This window comes from Eublepharis macularius, chromosome 1, assembly GCF_028583425.1.
Source record: "Eublepharis macularius isolate TG4126 chromosome 1, MPM_Emac_v1.0, whole genome shotgun sequence".
Classification (NCBI taxonomy): Eukaryota; Metazoa; Chordata; class Lepidosauria; order Squamata; family Eublepharidae; genus Eublepharis; species Eublepharis macularius.
This window is the reverse complement of record NC_072790.1, coordinates 185819001-185835300: the sequence shown is the minus strand read 5'-3', so window position 1 is coordinate 185835300 and position 16300 is coordinate 185819001. Positions and strand designations below refer to the sequence as shown.

Sequence of the window (16300 nt, the reverse complement as noted above, 5' to 3'; positions counted from 1 at the left end):
GCACTATACTATACTTTCTTTTAGTATTCTGTTTCTCTTCTTGAGTTAGGAATGCTGGTACCCACTTTCTAGTACCCCAATCCCCTTCTCTTCACACACAATGCTTTCATTTATTTATTTATTTATTTAATTTTATTTATATTCTGCCCTCCCTGCATCAGCAGGCTCAGGGCTCTTTAGTCGTTAACTGAATCTTAAGGTCTCCAAAAGGCACTTTCCAGCTATACCCAGCTAGAAATCTCTTCACTCTCCAGAGCTACCTCTGGAGACTACTAGAAAATCTCCTTACCTTTGAAGACCTATCCCCTTTGGTTGTTGTGGGTTTTCCGGGCTGTATTGCCGTAGTCTTGGCATTGTAGTTCCTGACGTTTCGCCAGCAGCTGTGGCTGGCATCTTCAGAGGTGTAGCACCAAAAGACAGAGATCTCTCAGTGTCACTGTGACACTGAGAAATCTCTGTCTTTTGGTGCTACACCTCTGAAGATGCCAGCCACAGCTGCTGGCGAAACGTCAGGAACTACAATGCCAAGTCCACGGCAATACAGCCCGGAAAACCCACAACAACCATCGTTCTCCGGCCGTGAAAGCCTTCGACAATACACCTATCCCCTTTCTTTGGCCCATTTGAGAGTCTGCACCTACTTCCCGAACCTCCTTGCCAACTTTCCCCAGTTCTCCTGCCGGTGTTAAAACTGTTCTCCATTAGGACACTGACTCTCAATCCCTTTACATTCTATTCCTCTCTCTGCTAGGACTGAAAACAGACCCTCCTCTTTCCAGCTTATGCTACCCAATCAGATCCCTTGGAGTAGACTGTCTTTCAGAGCTCTCTTATTCTGTGAGGGTTAACTCTTAATTAAATAGGCAGGGTGCTTACTAAGGCTATACACTGAGAAAATTTTCATTATAATTTCTGATCTGGATTTGGGGAAATTTTTACCATGATTGCTTATTTATGTGCAGGATATTACTGGTTCGGAAGTCAAACCTATGTGTTTTTTCTTCTGAACCTTTATTTTCAATATGAAATCCATTAAAGGGTCTGGAGCAATTGTTTATGAAGATAATGGCACCATATTTGCACAGAACACAGTTTTCCTTCTAATCTAAAGACCTGATTTTACAGACCCTCCCTCAGTAGGTGCTTCTCTGAGCAGCTGTTCTTTACTGATTTGTAAAATGGCAACACCCTGGCAGGAGAGCTCATACTGGCATACCGCCCCCCTTCTGCATTCATTTCATTTTCCTTCTCTTAGAGTGTCTGACTGGTAATAATGTTTTACCTTTCTGCTGAAAACTGTCCATTTGCCATGCTTCCTTGTTGTGGTCTGTTTAACAAAGTAAGGAATGAGCTTGGCAATTTTTTCATCATTCCTTATGGGGAAATTTGGAGGGCAGGCTGGAGTTGATGTTTTTCAACCAAATATCACCAAAACTGCTGCAGAGTGTTTTCTGTCTGTCTTTCACATTTCAAACAAATTGGATAAAGGGTTGAAATTCAATGGATCTCTGAATGAGCATACCCCCGCCCCAGCCATTGTAATTGTACTTCCATTATTCTCTATAGGGGATGTTTCCAGGGTGGCTGGAGTCACTGTTTTTTACTAAATGTTACCAAAATTGCAGTAGAGCTTCTTCAGCCTGTCCACCAAAGAACTCCCAAGTTTCAAGCAAATTGAACAAAGGAGTTGAATTCTGTGGACCCCTGAACAAGCCCAGTCTTTCTAGAGGGAAAGAAATGGCAGCTTTGTGCATATAGTGGTTGGCTGGGAGTGCTCTGCACGCCTCTCTTGCAAGGGCATTTCCATTTATATCTTTGATTTGGGAATTCTGTTTTACAAACTCCTAGTGCTTATTGAGTCTAGTGCTAGGAAACAGTGACCAGTTGTCATGGGCTATGCATGTGCTAGTTTGCACACAAGGAGCTTGCTGTCTCCTACAAAGAACTAATTTGCATCTAGGAATTTTGTTAACATATGAAGCTGATCAGGTAAGTTAGACTCAGTGATATCCAATTACTTTTCTGTAATATGATTAGAATCAGGGTGTTTGATTCCTCAGAGTAATACCATTAAACAAGCATATGATTAATCAAATAGGTCTTTGTTGTTGAAGCAAAGCCAGAAAGGTGAAGATCACCATTAATATGGCCAAGGCATCAGCACTTACTCACATTCTCAGAAGAAAATTAGCAACTGTTACGTAACCATATTTAAATGTCATTCACATTTGTCATTTTATTGGTATAATTGTACTTCTGTTACACATGCATTTTAATATAGAGCACTCATGAGTTCTGTGAAATGCAACAGGTATTTGAGCTTGAGAAAGCTTAACTGTTCTTAAAGCCTGTCACTTTGTTTTCAGTAATTTTAACATTGCTTGTTTTTTTTATTTAAGATGGTTTAAATTTAAAAGAAGATAACTTATATGGAAGTATCTGTTTGTCATTTGGCATGACTATTGATGGGCTTTGTTTCAGTAAAATACTTTGCCCGTTCTAGCAAGTTTAAGAACCTGGCCATGGTTGTTTCTGAGTTCTGCATCTTGGTATGATTGACTGCTTATTCATATCTAATAAAACTGTGGCATGTGATAAAATTGTTTTAGGAAGATGATATATTTCATCACCTGTTTCATCTTCATAGCTCTGCTTTTGTAGCTGGAGTTGGTGTTCCACCAAATTAATCTCATTTAATCGCTTTGTGACATAGATAACTTGAACACTAGATAGGAGACATACCCCTGATCACTTCTCACTGCATGCACACTGGTTCTTTGTCGGTTTTCTGGATGAATATGGTTATGGGTAATTTCTGCTTCATTGATGTGTAGCACTCATTGTTATAATTAGGGCTGTACATGGGTGGCTATATTCGGTATTCCCGCTTTGGGATACCCCCAAATCCGAAGTGGCAAGCCGCTTTGGATTCGGTTTTCGGGAATCGCTTCGGTATGCTTCATGAAGATTCGGAGAATACTGAAGCGAGGGGGGGAACTCCCCACCACCACCCACCACCCTCCCTGGGGCAACCCCTCTACCCCCCATCCAACCCTGGGGAGACCCCTCCAACCCCCACCCACTTACCTGGTGGTGGGAGGGTTATCAGCTGAGTGGCGGCGGCAGCACGGCCTGGAGCCAGCCGGCTCCTCTGCTACTGCACTGAGGCCCGAGCCTGCGGGGTGAAATGGCACCGTGGCGGCCATTTCAGGGGCAGGAAGGGCTTTTTCCGCTGCCTCCAGCCGTTCCTGCCCCTCAAATGGCTGCCGCGGTGCCAGTGCACCGTGGCCATTTGAGGGGCAGGAAGGGCCGGAGGAGGCGGCTCCAGCCTTCCCCACCACCCCGCAGGCTCAGGTGGCAGTGCGGCAGCGGCAGAGGAGCTGGCCCGGAGCCACCGCAAGGTAGGGGGGGTTGATGTTTAAAGGGCTCTGACACTGCCTGCAAGCAGCGGCGGGGCCCTTTAAACAAGCCCCAAAGCGAGCCGAATCGCTTCGGTAAGCTTAGCATGCTGGCCTCACTTCGGGAATGTCGAAGCTTGCTGAATCAGGTCCGCTGCGGGTAACTTTACCCGAAGCGAAACCCGAATAGCACAGCCCTAGTTATAATCCTTTCCATAAAATGGAATAATTGGGATTGCAAAAGGTGAATTCAAGGATAATGATCATATAATAAAATTTTGATATCAGCAAGTCCAAAGAATACACTGGTCTTGTTTGCTGTATTTTCTGCTAGCTTCATAGCACAAGTAAAAGCAGCTTTTTGCAATCTGAGAGTGTCAAGTTTGGGGGTCAGGTTAGGGAGAGAGAGATTGAGAGAGAGAGAGAAAGTTCTGAGACTTCAAAATATAGACAACTTCACACATTACTTCAGTATGTGATGGAAGGAACAGGATCATGGAAGTTGAGATGGTAGTGCTCTAATAGGCTTAACATATTATTCTGGGGAAACAATAAGGTTACTTTATACATAGTGCTTTGGCCATTTAACAGGAAAATCAAAATGTTTAAAATAAGACAGTGTGATGGTTTACATGAGAATATCTCAAATGGATTTTGCATATGCAATCAAGTCTGAATTATTCAACTGTACACATTATTTGAGATGGAATTTCTGTTAGTACTATATGTATAAATATAGACTATTTACAGTAAAGGTGCATAGATCTCATTACTGTATTATTTAAGGAAGTGTTTAGGTGGCCTTCTGCTACTCAGACTACATTCTTTTAGCATAATTTTGACCTTAAAACAATAAAGGCACATGTTACTTATTTATTGTCTGTTTGAGAGAGAGAATATTCAATCATGTTTCCTCTTCAATTCATGCACTTAAGCAAAAACAATGCTTTAAACATTAAGCTTTGGAATTTGATATGTTGGGAGGGGTATCTTTTGTGTTCTGCTATTCTGAACTTTTAAATGAATTCCTGGAAATAGCTGAGTTGGCCAACAGCGGGAAAGCAAAGTGTACTGTTGCATTAGATTATTATGTTAAGTGTTTGTGGCATGGATACTCAAAAATAAGAGCCTGCAAAACCTACAACTCAAAGGTACTTCAACACTGACTTTTCTTGAGAACTAGGCAAAATGTTTCAGTGTTGTAACATCCCTTTATGATGTGAGCAATGCATTATTAGTCAGAAAAGCTCTGTGACTCCTAATCTGTTTGGATGCTAGCAAATCAGTTATCTACATTTGTGTTTATTTCTGGTAATCTGAACATAGCAAAAGCTTGGAATGATAAGTAAAAATACAAAAGAAAACTGATATTTGAAGCCATAGAAGTGTCAGGTTCTTAGCATCACCTGTTATGCCCAGCAACACCCTGCTGTTCCCTGCTGGTAGTCTAATGCTTGATGGTTAAATGCTGAGGCTATTCTTTGACTTGACTGCAACTGTTAATTACCTTGCCTTTCAGACCCAAGATGTGAATCTATACAAGGGAGGCGTTTGCTCCTGCTGTTATCTGTATGCTCCTCTAAACTGCATCTAGTAGTTCTCAGACACCACAACCCTGAAAATCCCACACATCAGTTCTGCTGTTTTCCTGCTTAGATATTTTCCTGCTGAGCTTAGCTGACCATTAGACTGGGGCGGGGGGGATTTTAGGATTTGCCCACACTTTGAAAACCGATATATGCTTGATGCTTTCATGTGAACATTATGAGTAAGCTCATGATACTAGCAGCTTTTCAGCAAAGTTCTTTTACTGCCTACAGTGAAGTCTTCTGAGAGTTGCTTGGCAGATCCTTACAGATTGCCAGGATTTTTAAAACGTTATTAGGACTTTCCCAGATAAAACAAAGCTCTAAACTCAGATACTGCATTAATTCACAGTATGCCACAAAGTTGGGCATATAAAGTTATAAACCAAATAAAGTTCTGCTAAAGAAATCATACAAAATACAACAGTGAGAAGAGTGAATCAGCAGAAATTACTACCCACCTCTTAAGAAAACTATTTTTAAGTCTTAAGAACAGTATGGCTGGATACGGGCCAGGACCTTTAAAGCAGGTCTATCAAAATCAGGATTTCATTCAACAAGAACAAGAATATTTTAAAGATCTTCTTTAGTCAAAGTTCTTGTAAAGGAAACTAAAAAGCTTTATCATTCACCACTTTTATATCTCCTACATACTTGTTTTCCTTCCTATAATTTGTATGTTTTAGGGACATATAAGTCAATTAGATATATAATCTCTATTGATAACTTTAAATCAAAATCTATCAATCCATTTGGAATTCAATCTAGGTTGTGGAAGAAAAGTGCTATGGCTTCACTGAGGTATCAGTTCAAGCCAACAGTAAGTCAAATTGTGCATGTGTGCCTAGTTCCTTCCTATCCCGTACTCCTGTCTTTCGTGGGAGGTGGTGAAGGAATAGTGGTTTAAAATTAACTCTTATTACTAGTGGCATACAAATATGTGCTCATCTTAATCAGAAGTAGTTTTCTTCTTACCTACCAGTATTCTGAACCAGAGCAGAAAAATTAGACTCACAGTTTTAGGGTGCACGTGGTGGCAGACAGAGTTAAGCCAAGGACTTGTATTCGTAGATGACAGATAGCTGGTCTTAAGTCCAGATTCTTTCATCACACTCTGAGAAGGGAGGAGCAAAGCATGCAAGCCAAGTTTATGCACATTCAAGCTTAATGTTAGGTGGATGTGATATCTGAATGCCACCTTTAACTGTTACATAACTTTAAGGAGGTTTTTATCTGTGGCCTATTTGTATATTCTTAGTATTTCTTTATCTGTCCTGTTCATTAGAGAAAAAATAAGTGGATTTTAAGAGAACTGTTAGCCTAAACAGGCCGTAATCTATAAAGCTCTTAGCAGATCTATTGGCTACATGGTTATTTTTGAAACTTTAGTTACATTTACTGTACGTGGACTGAGGCATCTGATTTACTTCCATCTGTTGAAATCCCAGGCAATTTTTCCTGCTTACAGAGCAATAAACAAACAGTTGAATGCTTCCATTGTGTTTTATTTTCCAGCAAATAATGAAAGACCGCTGGATGAACGTTGGCCATGAAGAGGAAGAATTAAAGCCATATACTGAGCCTGAACCAGATTTTAATGATACCAAGAGAATAGGTATGAATTTTTATATGATCATCCTTCTAATTCTTTGCTTCTCATATTCTCGTTTGTCTTCTTGTCTTTTTATAAGTATACAATAGACTCATTATTTGAGAATTTTGACAGCTTATTTTATTAGTTCTATTGATTGGTTCCCATTATTCCAGTCTTTCTTCTATGGAAATGATTTTGAAACAGTTCCTAGAGAACTCCCTTGAATTATCCTTGGCTCATCTTAACTGCTCTTCTATTGACAACTGAATCTATCCATACCACCCCCACACCCGTTTCATTCTTTTATTTTTTAAAATGGGTCTCAGTTTTTATAGGATTAAGCTAGAGAATCTGTTGGCATTAAAAATGTTTACTACTACTAGTAATGTGGTAAATGATAAACATGACAAACTTAGTTAATTCGATGAAATTTTCAGGAAAGATTTGTGATTTGTACCATATTGTATCTTTTTTCTGCTTATGGATCTGTTCCTGAAAAATCCATCTGGGTGGCCAAATCTGAAACAGGAAAATATTCGTATATCTAATAGCCATATGTGTGCCCTCCTCCCCCACCCTGAAGATAAAAAAAATCTGCACAGTAGGACCAGTCAGAGCTAGGATCTAAATTTCTACATACTCATATATGAAGAAAAATATAAAAATGCTTGGGGGCAGGGGGTAACATTCCTTACTTCTGTGGCTGAGTTTGGGGGAAGGAGGCATTTGGGGGTTGTTGCCATAGCAACTGAAAATGGCACTCAATATAGAGGTGGTGTGAGCCACTACCTTCCTGAGGAGGAGGAAGTGAAGATTAAAAAGGGAGATAGGTGGAAAGGTGGGAAAGTGAGGTAGGGGAAACCTAGACTGTAGGTGGAAATGAGATTGCCTGTCCCTATGAGTCCTTCCAGGTCTTCATTTGTTACACTTAGGCAGTGTGTATGGTTAAGAATAAATCAGCTTGTGGTATTCTTGTTTTTCTTAATAGATATAATGGTCACAATGGGTTTTGCAAGAGATGAAATTCATGATTCTTTAGTAAACCAAAAGTATGATGAAGTTATGGCTACTTACCTACTCCTAGGCAGAAAACCACCTGAGGTAATGTATCATTACTCTTCTCTGTTAGTTAGTGATGCCAGCTGCCTGGTGGGGCATCCTCCACTCCACGTTTTGCCCCCTGCACCCACTTACCTGGCTAGCAGAGGGGAAAGGAGTAGGGAGGCAGGCCAGGAGCCATCAGAGCGCATGGCAAAATGGTGTGTACGCGCACTCCCAGGCCCCCATGAAGCACTTCCTGTTGAAAACTGGAAGTGAACAAGTTCAGCTAGGCAAAATAGGCCCTCTACATTGCAAAAATGCCATGTTAGGGGGCCTAAGAGAGCTCACTGCTTCTGTTTTCCAACCAGAAGTGATGTCATTGGGGCTTCCAGAACAGGCATGAGGACCCTAGATCAGGCCGCTGCAGCTGACATTGATTCCCCCATCCCACTATTGTGGTAACAGAGGATGGAAATCATACTATTAACTCTGAATTTTGTATTGTTTGGTAGAAATTGTTAACATGTCAATATATTTGTGGAATGTTGGGAATATGAGGTTGCTTGTCTGTATTTATGAGCAGTTTAGCTCATACATAAAGTGTCTTTCAACCATTGCAACTAGTCTTCTGCTTGATTGATTTTTTAAAAATTGAAGAAAACAATCTATAGGCCAGCACTCTCTTGGGAAGGCTGACAAATAAGCCAGCCCTATTAGCAATGCCTTGGAAAGATTGTTCCATATTGGTACACGTTAGTAGCCATTGTTGTACAACAAAACATTTAAAGCCATTTAGTCAATAATTACATGGTTTAAACTAGGCCTTGGCAAATTTTCTTTGGCTCTGGGAGCCAGCCCAAAAATCTAGGAGCCAGACTCCTTTTCAACCTTCAGTTTTTGTATTTAATGACTATGTTTTCTAATTATTGCTACCACAAAACCTAATCCTAAACACTTTAACATTTCTTGTAATTTTATTAAAGCAATGGCAAAAGTGCTGTAGCATATAAATTAATATGGAATAACCCTGGTTGTTGTCATCACAAGAAAAACTAACCTCTAACCTGGTGGTTGGCAACCTTTTCTTTAATAAGAGCCACCTCTGAATAAATGATGAAACTGAGGTTTTGGTTACATCATGAGAAGAAAAGATTCACTGAAAAGACAATAATGCTAGGAAAAGTTGAATGCAGCAGGAAAAGAGGAATATCCAACATAAGATGGATTGACTGAATAAAGGAAGCAAGACCTGGGCAAGACTGTCAATAATAGGACATTTTGGAGGTCATAAATTCATAGGGTTGCTGTAAACCAGAAGCCACTTGATGGCATGTAACACACACACTTCAAAGTAATATAGAATATCCTGAACTAGCTACTGACACCCCCTAACATATTACAAAGTTTTTTCTGTCCTATAACAGAACATGAACTTGGAAGAGCACCAAAAATGAAGCTATCAATGAAAGCAGCACAGAGAAAAATATGACATAAAAGCCCGTCCCCCCCCCCCAAGTGGATCTTTTCATAATCTTTTCCTGGGTCTTCAAGGGGATGCATGAGCTACTTGTCAGCAGCCAGAGAGCAACTACCTGCTGGAGACCCGTTTTAATCCTAACTTCTCAATTTTACTGCTTTAAAAAGCTCAATTTAATTGACTATTGGAGCCTGTATAGAAAGCGGTTTAGAAATAAATTCATCTACCACCACTAAATGGACATGCATGTTTATGTTATACAACAAAACATACTCAGATGTGAAATAATAAACATTGTACTGTAGGATCATCAAGATACGTTATAATCAAATCACTGCTTAAAATAGTAGGTGCCAGAATGAAATTTCTAAGCAGAAAACAGCAAGAAGAAAGAGGACCAAACATCCCCCTCACTACTCCTCAAAAATACAGTTCCTTTGTTTTTGATTACAGTCATCAAAGCTGTATCTGAATTTTTTTTAAAAAACTGCTTAGAATGAAGTCTGACCTTACGGTGAGCATGGAGCCCTATCTAGGTCCAAGAATATAGCTAAAATGGTAGTATATATTATTTTGCGATTTAATCTTATTTCTTGTTAGAGACTGTAAGGATTACACCTAAAATTAGTTGTCTTAAAAGCAGAGATTTGATTGCTAAGAAGGGGTTTTTTTAAAGAGAAACGGTTACACTTAATTATTTAAATATTGTTGCTTATCTTTGTAGTTTGAAGGAAGTGAGTCCCTGTCCAGTACTAATCTGAGTCAAAGATCTCGACCAAGCAGTGATCTCAACAACAGTTCTATGCATTCTCCTGCTCAGCTGAAAGTCCAGAGGAGTATATCAGCCAATCAGAAACAACGGCGGTTCAGTGAACATGGTGGGAATGGCATTCAAACAAGTAAAGTAGCAAAATACAATTTAAAATTGTGCGCCATGTTTTCTGGGCTTGGCAGCTCAACTTCTCTGTGCATTAGTTGTGTACCTCCTCATATCCCATCATGATGCTTTTCTCATGTGAGCATTCTGTGGTAAATATAGTTTGGGTTATTCAGCAAATGTGTGAATTTCATTAGCATTTCTTTTGGTGTTTGTAGCTATTTTAGCTATATGTATAATTAAAATCTGCTCTCTGTCGTCATCGTTCTGAATATAAAATCTGGACTAGCATATCTGCAGTGCAGTAATTTTTAAAGGCAAGTTGATTAAATTATTTGGTAGATGTTACTTCCAGAGTAAATGGCCATATGACTGACCAAAATTACAAGCTGTTGATCACATCCCAGAAGACTGGATCTCTTTTTGCAGTTGCAGCATCCCTCTTCTAGTTTATGGAAAGGAAGATAACCATCTCGCAGAACTATGAAATAACTGCCTTTCTATTTTGACCCAGTCCAGGAGCTCTTACCTGTACAATAATGTATATGCCCAATGTAGTCAATCTGTCACATTGTTATCCTGCCCTTCAAGAAACTCAGGATGGCATACAGGGTTCTCCCCTGCTCCATTTTGTCCTCAGTAATCCTGGAATTGTTAGGCTGAAAGAGTGTGACTGGCCTAAAATCATCCATTGATCTTCAGTAGCTGAGGAGGAATCTGATACCCAGGTCTGTGAAGCCCTGGTCCAAACATTACACCACATTAGCATGCTACAAATGCAGTATTACCATACCAGTATTACCAAATCCATAGCCTGGGTTGTCATTATGTGGACTTATTGACATTACACACATAGTATCCCAGTCTAAACAAGATGATGGGTGCATATAACATTGCATGAGTAAGTTCTTCTTTCTCACCAGCATCATGCTTAAATTGGACCATCTTTATGGTGTCAGGAGCCGCTTAATGGAACTCTTCATATATTAATCATCTATTAAGGTATATATGAAGGGTGGGGTTTGATAGAGTCTAGACATCCCATATTCCTTTCTTACCTAACAGCTGGTAAGTGCTCTGAAGGAATCCTTACAGTGCAAACCTTGTAGAGGGTAATCCAGCACATGTGAGGGAGTGCTTAGAGTACACTCATGCATGCTATATATGGAAATCTTATTCCCAAGCAGCAGCTTATTGCACTACAAGTGAAGCTATTTCTGCATGGATCAGTCTCACTGATTGATGATAGCAAAAACTCTGTATATTATACAAGTGCCTTTTCTTTAGTCCTTTCCTTTCATGTACCTTAGCAAGGCTCCCTATGTATACATTTTTAATGAACTGAATAGGAAGTATCTGCATGGTGTTCACTATATATATATGATTACTTCAGTGCAGCACAAACAGAAGTAATCAGGAAATAAAAATAAGCTGCATGTGAAAGATAAGGGGAAGGGAGTAAAATTTTTAAATTAGTTAAACTCTTCGTTTCTGTTATAAATTTTGCAGTCCTCTTAGAAAGATCTAAGACAGCCAGTGTATTGTAGTGTTTAGAATGTCAGGTTAGGATCTGGAGACCCCGGTTCAAACCCCCACTCTGTCATGGGAGGTTGCTGAGTGGCCTTGGGCCAGGCAGTCTCTCTCAGCCTAGCCTTACCACACAGAGTTGTTGTGAGGCTAAAAGGGAGGAGAGGAGCCCAGTGTAAACCCCTTTGGCTCCCCATTGGGGAGAATGGTGAGGTATAAATAAATAAATTAATATAAATAAATAAGTACATGGCATGTCAAAGCAGGTAAAACTGGGAAATACACCATATTCTATGGAATTTCATGGTGGTAATAATTCTAGACTGCCATTTTTATGAGAAAACGGTTGGATATAACTTATGCTGTTGACCCACAAATGAAGTATCACCTGCGAAATGCAAAGTAGACATGCAGCTGAACCACTAAGACCTTGTGCATATTTTAAATCAATGGGAAATCAGACCATAAACTAATGCTTCCTTTATAAAATTATGCACTGAGGGTTGAATTATTTTCAGGTAACTTCTGCATGATACTGTGTAGAGGGGCGTCAGGATCTAATCTTCATTAGTTGTCTGGATATCATTTTTAATATACATGGGAATAATTTTCAGAAAACATTCACTCATTGATCTTACCTCTGTTTGACAGTTGGCCCAGCAATTCCTCCTGCTGTCTCATACTCAAAAAGGGGTCAGGCAAATAGTGTGGAGAGTGAACACAAGGATGAATGGGATAAAGATGTAACACGTAAACTTAGCAGCACTACAGTTGGGTCCAGAGGAGAGATGACAACAAGCCCACTTGTGGGCCCTGAAAGGAAAAAATCAACTCCTGTTCCAAGTGTAAGTGAAATTTTTGTTCCATGGTGGGGTAAAATATTCTCTGTAGAATGACAAGTAGTTCTTGAGTAAAGTGCTTAATTTTGGTATATAAACAGGGGTGCAAAATTCCAGGTGTCCAGTAACCAATCACTAAGCACCAAAAATCAATGGGGCTGGCAAATTTGTTGTTGAAACCTTTGAATTCCATTTAATCCTACACTCTGGTGTGTCTCAGAGCCAAGCTACGAATTACACTTGCCTGGCAAGTGAACAGACTCGCGTGTATTCCTCCCTGTTCACTTGCCATTCACTTCAGCTCCATTTGATCAAGTGGAGAGCAAGTGAATGGCAAGTGAACAGGGAGGAATACACATGAGTCTGTTCACTTGCCAGGCAAGTGTAATTCGTCACTTGTAGCTTGGCTCTCAATTAAGCACTGCAGGAAAAAGGCAGTGGGGAGGGGGAGAATCATGGCTGAAGCTACCCCTCCCTCCAGATTCTCCCCCTCCCTCCAGTTTAGTTCCTAGAAAATCTTTTTTTTTTGAAAAATTTTTTATTGGGTTAGAACATTTTTATTTTTACATTACAATCAATTTTCCCCTAATTTTTCGTTTCTAACCCCCTCCCTTTCCCCCCCTTTTGTTGACTTCCAACAGCTTTCCCACCCTCTGTCCCTTTTCCCTTACTTCTATTAAATTCCTCTGTCTAAAACAGATATACATTCTCCATTATATTAAGCAGTGCATCATTAACTCCTTTAATTATTATACACCCAAACTATACGTCTTTAGATAAACAATTTATCCCATTTTCCAGTTTTGAATAATTCTATATAAACCTATATATCATAAACCATAAAAATTTCCCACATTTAAATCAAACAATTTGATTTGTTCTCTATATATTACTCATTTCAACTTTTTATGGTAATTCTATATAACTCCTCAGATACTCAATCAATTTAACTCTTCTATACATTCAGTTTGGTGCATATAAATCTTGTCAAAGAAAGAAAATATTGTTAGTTAGTCAATCCTCATGTTTAAACCTTATCATTAATTATTCTCTATCAGTTGACCTATACATATCTATATATATCTCAATCAATTAATCTAACTGCTTATAAATTCACATTTCTCTTCCTCCCCCGGTAAAGTCACCCCTCTCTTTTATACTTTTATTATATTTCAGTAGTTCTCAAACTGCCACAGTTTTCCTCCCACCTCCCATTTCTTCTCCAGGTATTGTTTCAGCTTCTCCCAGTCTGTGTTGAACTGCCCTGAGTCCAGATCTCTCAGTTTTCTTGTCATCTTGTCCATTTCAGCCATATACAGCAATTTGTAGATCCAATCTTCAATAGTTGGTACTTCTTGTACTTTCCATTTCTGCGCATACAAAAGTCTAGCTGCTGCAGTCATATAAAAAATCAACGTCCTATGATGGGCTGGAATTCCCTCCATTCCCAAGTTTAGCAGCAGGAGTTCTGGGTTCTTATTTATTTGAAACTGTAAAATTTCACTCATTTCTCTTATTATTTCCCCCCAGAACTGCCTAGCTACCTCACACGACCACCACATATGATAGAGGGAGCCCTCATGTTTCTTACATTTCCAGCATTTATTAGAAGTATTCAAATTCCCTAGCGCAATCTTCTTTGGTGTCATGTACCAACGATAGATCATTTTGAAAATGTTCTCTTTAATATTAATACATGTCGTTGTCTTCATTGTAGTTTTCCACAAGTATTCCCATGCCTCCATTGTTATTTCTTTATTGAAATTTATAGCCCATTTCACCATCTGTGTTTTAACTATCTCATCCTCAGTATACCATTTCAGCAATACTTGGTATACCTTGGATATTCTTTTCTTGTCTTCTTTAAGAAGGGTCTGCTCTAGTTCCGAGTTCTCTGTTCGTATGCCCCCTTTTGCAAAGTCTGAGTTGTATAAGTCTCTAATCTGTCTATACTGAAACCAATCATAGTTAGGTGATAGTTCCTCTTGCGTCTTTATTCTAAGTTTAGATACTTCAATCTTAGTTATTTCTTTATACGTTAAACATTGTTGTTCATTATCCACAGCTCTCGGATCTATCACCTCATATGGAACCACCCACAAGGGGGTTCCTTCTTGTAAGTAAGTTCTATACTTCTTCCAGATTGTAAATAGACTTCTCCTTACAAAATGATGCAGGAACATCGAGTTGACCTTTACTTTGTCATGCCATAGGTATGCGTGCCATCCAAAAATTTTTTTATATCCCTCTAGGGCTAATAGTTTCTTATTCTTTAATGTCATCCACTCTTTTAGCCAAACTAGGCAGATTGCATCATGGTAAAGTCTCAGATTGGGCAGTTGCATTCCGCCTCTCTCCTTTGCATCTTGTAAAACTTTTACTTTCACTCGAGGCTTCTTGCCTGCCCAAACAAAATCTGATATTTTCCTCTGCCATTTTTCAAATTGTTTAGAGTCTCTGATGATTGGTATTGTCTGTAACAAAAACATTACTCTTGGTAACACATTCATCTTAACTGCTGCAATCCTGCCCAACCATGACAGGTTCAATCTATTCCATTTGATCAAGTCTCTCTCTATCTGAGTCCATAATTTTTCATAATTATTCTTGAACAAATCTATATTTTTTGCAGTCAGCTCAACTCCCAAGTATTTCACCTTACTAGTTACTTCACAATCCGTTGTTTCCATTAACAATTGTTGTTTCTGCTTAGTCATGTTTTTGCATAATATCTTTGACTTCTTTTTGTTAATGAAGAAACCTGCCAAATCTCCAAACTCCTTGATCTTGCCTATCACTTTTGGCATGTTCTCCAGTGGGTCTTCTACAATTAACATTATGTCGTCTGCAAATGCTCTGACCTTATATGAGTAGTCCTTTATTTTTATTCCTCGTATTTCCTCATCTTGTCGAATTTGTATCATCAGAATCTCCAATACTAAAATGAACAACAATGGAGATAACGGGCAACCTTGTCTTGTTCCTTTACTAATCGTCAATTTTTTGGTCAATTCATCATTCACTACAATTGCTGCAGTCTGGTCTCTATAGATTTCCTTGATTGCTCTGACGAATCTTTCTCCCAGTTGTAGCTTTTCCATAGTGGCAAACATAAAATCCCAGTTTAAATTGTCAAACGCTTTTTCAGCGTCTACAAAGAAGAAACCAACCTCTTTGTCACAACGCTTGTCGTAGTATTCAATAGCATTGATCACTGTCCTTAAGTTGTCTCTTATTTGTCTGTCTGGCAAAAAGCCTGCTTGTTCCTCCTCTATGACTTCCGAGAGCCACCCCTTCAATCTCTCCGCCAATATCTTCGCAAAAATTTTATAGTCATTATTGAGTAGTGATATAGGCCTATAATTTTTCACGCTAGTCAGATCTTGGCCCTCTTTTGGGATCAATGATATATTCGCTTCGCTCCAAGTGTCTGGAATTCTTTGATCCCTAAAAACTCCGTTCATCACCTCTTTTAGGAATGGTGCCAGTTCATTGGCCATTGTCTTATAAAATTTAGCCGTAAGTCCATCTGGCCCTGGCGCCTTTCCTAGATTTGCGGATTGTATTGCCATATTTATTTCCTCATCAGTTACTTCACTGTTCAACTTATTTCTCCAAGCTTCCGAGATCTCTGGAAGTTTGGTTTTCTCCAAATATGATGCTATTGATTCTTTGTTTACTTCTTTTTTATTATACAGCTTAGCGTAAAATTTATAAAAGGCTCTGCTAATGGTAGTCTGCTCCAAATACGTTTTGTTTTCTTCACAAATTTTATTTATTATTTTCTTTTCCCTTTTCTTCTTTAATTGCCATGCCAAATATTTCCCAGGTTTATTAGCACCCTCAAAAGCTTTTTGATTCAGTCTTTTAAGGTTCCACTCCAATTCTTTGTTACTCATTGCTGTTAACTGTTCTTGAAGAATTTTGATTTCCTGATGTATTTTCTTTTTCCCTGGTCTCT

General features: G+C 39.1%; 1 protein-coding gene across 5 annotated transcripts in view; it reads left to right on the top strand.

Moving 5' to 3' along the window:
* The window catches only part of MARK1 (microtubule affinity regulating kinase 1), a 117072-nt gene that overhangs the window by 84694 nt on the left and 16078 nt on the right, over nucleotides 1-16300 (top strand). For all 5 annotated transcript variants that reach the window (XM_054980498.1, XM_054980482.1, XM_054980490.1 and 2 more), the window contains 4 exons: nucleotides 6500-6599; nucleotides 7567-7679; nucleotides 9821-9974; nucleotides 12152-12345. In XM_054980498.1, the coding sequence (XP_054836473.1) occupies nucleotides 6500-6599; nucleotides 7567-7679; nucleotides 9821-9974; nucleotides 12152-12345 (561 nt within the window). The remainder of the gene's footprint in view (nucleotides 1-6499; nucleotides 6600-7566; nucleotides 7680-9820; nucleotides 9975-12151; nucleotides 12346-16300) is intronic.